At 41.6% G+C, this 8,798-nt stretch overlaps 1 protein-coding gene across 1 annotated transcript; it reads right to left on the bottom strand.

The window, feature by feature from the left end:
• Nucleotides 1-3,279: 3,279 nt before the first annotated feature.
• Nucleotides 3,280-8,517, bottom strand: LOC146319696 (ras-related protein Rab-14-like). The gene is made up of 8 exons (XM_084727714.1): nt 8,390-8,517; nt 7,871-7,929; nt 5,636-5,689; nt 5,054-5,231; nt 4,865-4,931; nt 3,972-4,059; nt 3,827-3,857; nt 3,280-3,704 (listed from the first exon to the last, which is right to left on the bottom strand). The coding sequence occupies exons 2-8, from the start codon at nt 7,920-7,922 to the stop codon at nt 3,527-3,529; spliced, it is 648 nt and encodes a 215-aa protein (XP_084583840.1). The 5' UTR covers nt 7,923-7,929; nt 8,390-8,517; the 3' UTR covers nt 3,280-3,526.
• Between the last annotated feature and the right edge of the window lie 281 nt (nt 8,518-8,798).

Here is an 8,798-nt window from a genome sequence, read left to right as displayed (position 1 = left end):
AAACAGGCAGTAATAAATTAAAAGCATCTGCACTGCTTCCACTGGTGCCATTTCTCTTCCCTCAATAAGCTCTGAACCAGGAGGGATAAAAGAAATGGCCACCAGAGGGAGCTGTGACAGCGAAAATGTGCTGTTGATAGAATTGGAAACACATTAGAAAAACAAAAATCAACATTAACAAGAAAAGTTCAATAAAAAACTGAAAACCTGAACTGCTGATCCGCTGAGGGAGCAGTAGTGACATTCTGGTTCAGGCAAGTCATTTTTTTCTTCATCATCACCTTCATCAATCAGTTGCTGTATCTCTCACAGAGCGATCAATAGTCAGTTGCCTCAGACAAAGTTATCTAGTCAAAATGTTTTGAAAAAGGCAAAGTGTGGAGATGCACAGACGTTGTTAGAGGTCTTCAAGGGTCCGAGGAACAGACCAACCCAGGACCAAAGTGAGGCTGGGTCCAAATCTTTAGTGTCCTCAGGTACTTCAGTTGTATTGTCTCTTATTTTGAAAATTCATTTCTATGCATGTTGGATTTGTGTTTGGTTCCCACAGGTCAGTTCTGGACCAATGAAGATATGTAATGTGTGTATCAATGCTTTTCATGTGCAAAACACAGAGCTGCTTTGACCACGTTTCCACCCAAAGTACCCGAAACCTTTAGTCTCAGGAACTACTTTTTTAGGAACTAAAAGGTTCCTTCGGGCCATTATCGTCTGCGTTTCCACTGAGGTCTAAACATTCATGAAAAGTGGGCAAATTAGTCTGTTGATATATGCAAGAGAGTGACAGCAAACAAACAGCTGTGGCTCCAGCTTTTTATAGTGTAAGTGAAATGAGTACAGAACCAATCAGAAATGTTCGGTGCTGCAAACCCCATCCCTTAAAGATTTTGTACCTTTGGCAAGCATGACCTTTGAGCAGTGACTTTTGGGGGAGGGGGTAAAATAATGCCACCGAAGCTTAATTTAGGGGAAAGGGAAAGTTTGTGTGGTGGAAACGTGGCTCGTCTGTCGGCATTTTCTGGTCGTTCCTGTGTTCCCTCCTTGTGGTATTAAAGGGGTACTCCAGTGATTCAGACATGGTTGGACAACACCACATGTAAAGACACTAAGACTTTTAGTATCACACTTCCATAAAGTTATGGAACTTGCACCATACATATTAAAGGAAGACTGATCAAAACTGAGGTGGCAAAGGCTGAGCTGTCCTGTTTTTTAGTACATAATATGGGTCAAACTCTAAAACCCTGAATCCTACAACTTCCATGAAGCAACAGCATCTTTCAGCAGATCTGCCTGGTAAGTAATCTTTCAAACTGGGTTACTTTTGTAGACTTCAGAAAGATTCCTATGGCCACAGAAGACGATGAAGATGAGTAAAATGATCTTCATGTGTAAAATCAGTGGAGTGCCCCTTTAACCTGCAATTGTAAAATTAAGTACAACTACATCATCAGCTCCAGATGTAAATACAGCTGGAGCGCCTCCAGAAATTTGCTTGCAAGAACAACAGTTTCAAAACTCTCCAGCCCACATCAACAACGACAGCGTTAATGCATCTTCTGATTCCAACATGGTGCAAAAGCAACAGGTCAGAAGTCCAGATGGAACAAGTAGTGGAATAAAACCCCAAATAATCAAGCAGGTAGCTTGAAAGGCAGCCGGTTTTGTCAGAGAGCATTGTTTGGAGACCTAAGTGAGACGAGGAGTTCACTGGCATGAACCTGAGAAAAAGAAGAAATGTTTTGAAGGAGTCCCAGGGGTAAACTGAAGACGTCCCAGCCACATCTTTGTTGGAATTTATGATTCTGAAACATCGATTTTTAAGACTTAAGATTTTTAAGACCAACTGAATAACAAATGATGGGATTTCATGCTAGCCTAAGACTAGTATGACAAAATTCTAAAAGTTCATTTCAAAGAGTGCATGTCAGAACTGGGATAATCTGGATTAACAGCCCATCAGAATATAACTGACCCTGTGGTCTAGATTTGAAGACTTGAACCAGAAGTGGTCTTTGATTTGGGTTAAGAGCAGTTTGGGTTGAGCAAAGGCTTTCCAGACTTGAGCCTTGTATCTTCATTTGTCTTTCTGGACAAGGGCAGTCCAAATTTGAGTGATGGCCATGTCTGGACTACATGACTGCCTCTGGCCAACAGGACTCCAAACTTTAAAGATTTGAGATCCAAAGAGTAATCCTGGGAAAGGTCCATCTGGTGATGACTTAAAAGCTGTTTAGAATGGTTTCACTTGACCTACCTTTGGATCAAGCATGACTAGATATAAGATGAAGGCAGTGACAACTTGGACCAAGGGTGGTCCATCTTAAAACTAAGCTCTGGATCTGTCCATTGTAATGTCCAGATTCAGAAGTAAGGTGAGCCCTTCTGGTTAGGCGTAGTCCAGTTTTGGGATTAGGATGGTTCATATCTTTTGACAAATGTAGTCCAAATTTGAGGGACAACCAAGTTTGGACTATGTACGATTGCCTCTGGCCAATAGGGCTCCAAACTTGAAAGACTTGGGGTCCAGAGAGTAATCCAGGAAAAGGGTTAGTCTGACGATGAGCATAGAGCTGTTTAGAATGGTTCTGCTTGACCTACCTTTGGGTCAAGCGAGGCTGGATGTAAACGCAGTCTCGATTTGGAACAGGGTGGTTCTTCTTAAACCTAGGCTCTGGATTGGCCCCTTGCAATGTCCAGATTTAGGAGTAAGTCCAAATCAGTCTAGTTCTGGATTGCAGGCTGGTTCAAATTTGAGCCTGGTCTCTTTGGACAAGAGTGGTCTGAATTTGAGGGACTGCCTCTGGCCAATAGAGCTCCAGACTTGGAAGAGATGGGGTCCAGAAGGTAGTTCAAGAAAAAGGTTGTCTGGTGATGAGCGCAGCCCTGCTTACCCTATCTGTGGGAAAAGCATGGCTGAATTGGTTTGGGGCAACAGTACACTCTACTGATTTGGAAGAGACCAGGTCGGGATGGTAATCCAAGCTTGGAAAAGGGGTTTCTTGTGTTGGGAGGATTGCCATTCTGTTGTGGGTGTACATTAGTCCAGACTGGCCTAGGTTTGGCCCAAACATGTCAAAATGTGGTCTGAAGGCAGTCTGGATTGTGGCATAGTGTCTGAGCTGGAATGATACCCAGTGAGCTCAAGGTGTGGACCAAAATTGGTTGGGATTTATGCTGGGAGATGCATTTTGTGCAGACAGTGATCCAGTTTAGGTCTAGAATTTGGGAGTTAATCCAAATTTAAGACAGATCCAGAGGTGGATAATTGTAGGTTGAGGGTGTCCTGATTTAAGCTGGTAAATGTTTTCCAGGGTGGAGGATGGTTGAGTCTTGTTTTGGTTAATGAACTGAGGTCTGTATTTGACAGTAGATGGTTGGGCTCTAGCTAAATCCTGTTTAACACACTCTAGATAGAGGACGTATGTTGGTGCCTGGTGGAGAGGGGATCTCTGTGTACGTATCTGTCCGTCTCGGTCCGTCCATCCGTCTGTCTGTTTGATGGGTCTGTAGTTTCTGTCTGTGGTTAGCAGCTGCAGCCTTCTTTGGCCGGCTGGCTGTCGGCATTGAGCCGGCCTCCCTGTGGTGCAGAAGGTTTGTGCTGGACTCCTGACTCTGCAGCGTTCAGGTCCAAACTGCCATCTTGGATGTTCTGGTAAATCCTCTTTGCTGCTTCCAGGAAGGCCTCTTCCACATTCTCCCCTCTGTGGAAAAAGATTCAGATAACCACCGATGGGTCTTACAGATGGAGAAAACTGTCCTCAGATCAATGCTGCGTTCAAAGTAAGGCTGACTTATGCACCCTGAGTTCTGTGTGTGTACTTACGTCTTAGCACTGGCCTCTAGAAACAGCAAACCTGATCAACAATAGGAAGTAAAGATCACAGTCAATCTGATGTCCTGCTTTCAGTTTAATTTATATATTTTTCACACATAAAACAAATAATAACCATAATGACACACAAACTCACCATTCTCTTCAGCAAACTGTTTGGCCTCCTCATATGTCACGTCCCTCTGAGCCTCCAGGTCGGCCTTGTTACCGATCAGAATGATCACCTGGAAACACACACACACACACACACACACACGTGTCAGATATCCATCTGAATGTCCACTGGCTGCTCACCAGCAGCTGATTGGTCCTCGCTCCCTCGCCCCCACATTGCTTTTTCGATTCTGACAATATCCTGCCATAATGTCAAACAATTAGTCTGAAAGTCTGAACCATCCAAAAAATGTTTTAATACTAAAAACGAATGGAACTCAGTTTTACAATCTGGACGGTCCTTTTCCTCTTCAGCCCGGAGGACACAACGTCCATGATCAGTGAAAACAGTCTGAAATGTGGACTCGTCAGACCACAGGACACTTTTCCTCTTTGCGTCCGTCCGTCTCAGATGAGCTCTGGTCCAGAGACGTCTGCAGTGTCTCTGGATGTTGTTGATATGTGTCTTTGTCTTTGAGTCTGAACTTACATTTGTAGATGCAGAGACAAACTGTGTTTACTGACAACGGTTTTCCAAAGTGTTCCTGAGTCCATGTAGTGTCCTTTATACAATGATGAGGGTTTTTAATGCAGTTTTTAATGCAGTGCTGCCTGAGGGGTCAAAGGTCACAGACAGTCAGTGTTGGTTCTCAGAGATTCCTCTGGATTCTCTGAATCTTTTAATGATATTATGGATTGTAGATGTGAAATCTATAAATTCCTGCAGTTTTGTGTCAACAAATGTTCTTAAACTGTTTTTCACAAAGTGGTGAATCTGACCCCATCCATGTTTGTGAACCACTGAGCCTTTCCAGGACGCCCCTTTAATAAAGTGTGTGTGTGTGTGTGTGTGTGTGTGTGTGTGTAAGAACTCACTGTGTTTGGGTTGGTCAGGTTCCTGGCGTCTGTCAACCAGCTGCTCAGGTGATTGTAAGTACTTCTCCTGAACACAAACACAGAAAAAAAGGAAATGATGAGACACAAACAAAGTCACTGATCAGAGGATCAAACCAACCCAACAAATGACATCAGCTCCAGACCCCTCCCCCTCCTCCCTGTCCTTACCTGGTGATGTCATACACCATTAGGGCCCCGGCGGCCCCTCTGTAATAGGACCTGGTGACGGCCCTGAAGCGCTCCTGACCAGCCGTATCCCAAATTTGCAGCTTCACCTTCTGACTGTGGACCTCCATGATCCTTGTCCCAAACTCCACCCCGATGGTGTGAGGGCAGTCCGCCATGACTGCACATGAGCACACACACAGAAAAACACACATCATAACACCAGTCAATATTAACACTGACAACGATCAATATTTTCATTTAATGGACTAAACAGCTAAGTGATTAGTGGAAAAATTATCGGCAGATTAATCACGAGTTGAAATTGTTCCAAACATGTGAAAAGAGGTGGAGCTTCACCTGCTTGGAACTATTTTTCACTTGACAAGACCGTGACAGGATCAACTTTCCAAGTCCGGCTCAATGTATTTTTTTTTTTAGTCGATCTGACCGACAATATTTTTACTTTTTATGCTTCTTTCTTCTTTTACTTTTTAAGGAAAATAAAGTTTTGGGTTCAGAGGTGATACGGTGGTGAGTTTGACGAAAGCTGAAGAAGAAGAGGAAGAACTAGTGAAGACTCACATTTTTTCTCTGTGAACTGGTGCAGCAGACAAGACTTCCCGACTCCCATATCACCTGTTGAGAGAAGAAGAAGAGGTGAACACCTGAGTTCACAGGTCGATTTATTTTGCTTTGTTTCCCTGATTCTAAAAGTCTGAAGTTGAAAAACTACAATACTCACCAGCTGTTACCAGGGAGACAATTAGACAGTGAACTGATTTAAACTGCTGAATGTTTTAACAAGTCTAATCTTTAGTGGAACAGACAGCAGGATGAGAAGCTCTGTGATTGGACGTTTGTTAGTGAAATGCACCCTGGGAGTCGTAGTTGCCTCTCCTTCTGTTTTTATTTCTACAGGTCTCTCATCACTTTGACTTTTTATTACAGAACCTGATTTTTATCTAACACAGGCATTAGGGCTGAATGATTTTTTGACATTTTTCCTTTTTCAAAACATTGTGATTTGGTTCTGCGATTTAGAAACTGCACTCCGTCATATTTTGATTTTACTGTGATTAATGATGCAGCAGCAGACCAAAGGATTTAGTCGTGCAGGACACCACAACAGAACCGGCGGTGAACAGCAGTGTCTGTGAGGAAAATGATTTGATTTCTAGATGAACAGACGTTGTGGAGGATGTCTGAACGTCTGCAGCATCTCTTCACTCCCCTCTGCTCTTTAAGGGTTAACAGATGAGCCCATCATGGTCTGATCATCTGTTTCAAGTCTCTGCTAATCAATTTCCATAGAAATACCTCGAGCAAATAGCTGTCTGGAAGCAAGAAAATCAATTTAAACTCTGATGGTGTGATTTAGAAAACGGTGCCTGTAAAGTCCAGTGAGCACTCTGTGAACTAAAATCACCACTAAGATCCTAATAAAACTGATAATTCTGCTTAAAAACGCCGCGTCACAGAAAAATACTCTCGTACTTCAACTCTACTACACATCAGAAGGAAATACTGGACTTTTTACTTGACTACATTTATCTAACATCTGTAGTACTTTACTAATTCAGATTTTTACAAATTAATTAATCTGTTGTTAAGAGTGTGTATTTAATATGTATGTCTTTAGTCCCAGACTGATACATCAGAACCATGTCGGCCTTCAGCTGTATTTCACTATATGAGTATGAGTGTATCTGTTGTCTAATTGTTTAAAACAGAAAATAATGCAGATTGTTTTTATTTGATACCTTTGACGGCAGCATTTTAGGTATATTTGATCATTTTCATTTACTTTGGTTTAATATATACATATATTTGGCCCTTTTTGTACCTTTTTTTTTTATATGCAATCATAATACCAGTTCACACCCTGATAAATTGTAAAATATTTTGCGTCTTTGTCACAAGTTTTGCAAAAAATAAGTGTTTGTTTATATATTCTATATTCTTTTTATTATAATCTGTGTAAAGAATATCGGCCAATATATCAATGTTGGAATTTTTGATAAGAAATAAAGTAAGTCATATTTGCTGAGTGATCTGCAGATTGCACAGGAAGTCAATTATTGATCATTAATTTCCAAATAAGAATTTAACACATTAAACATGTATTAATTGATAATTAACCAATAGTCTAGAAATTAACTGCATATAATTTTGACACTGTTTTGTCTGGAAGAGTGTTCATTGGATAAGGAAACTTTTTTTTAGTATCTTATTAATTATTAATGATAATCAATAGACTCCATTTTCAACTATTGGTTAAAGAAAAAGAACAAAATTCAAAAAAGTCAAAGTCTGCTGACAGACAGGTGAAACACTTTGACATAAAACTTTCTCTCAAAAAACCACAAAAAACATCTGATGTGATGAAGCGGAGAAACAATTAGTTTTATATATAAAGTCATTGATCAGCTGGAAGATGAAAGATGCTTGAATTTGACTTCAGAAAGTTGTGATTTTAGTTGACGTGTGTAAATCTGATTTTGTAGACCTCAGAACAGAAAAAATCCTGGAGACCTCCTGTTATTTCTAGCGCCCTACCAAGGGGGGCCCGGACCCTAGGTTGGGAACCAATGGTCCATTACTACTTAGACTCTGAGCAGTTTTTTACTAAGTATTTTTCTAACACTAGTACTTTTACTTGTAACTGAGTAATATTTCAGCAATGTAATAGTACTTGTACTTGAGTACAGATTGTCAGTACTCTTTCCACCACTGGTAGTCTGGAGTTGTGACGGTCTTTGGGTGAACTTGATCCACAGTCAGCTCGGTGTTGTGTTCAGTGTCATGAATCAAACTCACCGATGATGATGTATTTGAAGATGTAGGAGTAGTTGTAAGGTGCGGCTGTCATCTTGCTCCTGAGAGGAGAACAAAGAGGGAACAGAGGCTGAATTAAAGGGAACTTTAACTCAGTGTGAGTCCACCACACCCTGTCTGCTGTCCAACCTGAACCTCAGTCACTTTGATCGAAGACAAACCGTCTAACTGTCCCACAAACAAAGACAGCTGCAGCAGCTCGGCTAACACAGAGCTAAGCTAACCGGGAGCTAACAGCCTCAGACTGAGCCGTTCACACGGTGACAGTCCTGCAGGCTGACGGCAGACATGTCAAACACTGTCAGCTGACTTCCCTCTCTGACAAACCCTCCTGTGAGCTGTTAGCTCTGAAGCTAACCGGCTAACAGCTGCAGTCTGTCTACGCCTTGCTAATAGGCTAACATGCTAACAGCAGGAGGCCACTTTGATGAGCGCTCACAGCAGAGACAGAGAGACAAAGCGGCAAACAGACAGGATGAATGAGACAAACAGCTGTCTTACCTTCAGTCCGGGTCTCTGTCCAACCTGTAAACCGATTTAAACCGCTCGTTAGACTGCTGCTTATCTTTGTTAGCTTCTTAATTAGCCCGGTGATCCGTCAGGAAACCTGCCTGCTCTTCCGCGATTCTTCTTCTGTAGCGAGAACACCGGAAACACCGCGAGATTTAGTTAGAGTCTACCGCCACCCAGCGGCCGACACGAGGACGTTTATATAAACTGATGCTTTTTATTTTTTATTCCATTCAGCAATGTTTCTGTTAACTTTATGGAAAACAACAAGTGTCACAGAAATAATAATAAAGAATTTAATAATCAACAATTATTTGTACAAAAATATTTACACAAATTAATAATTGTATATTTTTGTGGTCAATAAAAGGAGGAATGATTAAAAGAAAAGTTACAATAC

This window comes from Lutjanus erythropterus, chromosome 10 (assembly GCF_056507025.1).
Source record: "Lutjanus erythropterus isolate fLutEry1 chromosome 10, fLutEry1.hap2, whole genome shotgun sequence".
Taxonomy (NCBI): Eukaryota; Metazoa; Chordata; class Actinopteri; order Lutjaniformes; family Lutjanidae; genus Lutjanus; species Lutjanus erythropterus.
This window is presented reverse-complemented; position numbering and strand designations above follow the sequence as displayed.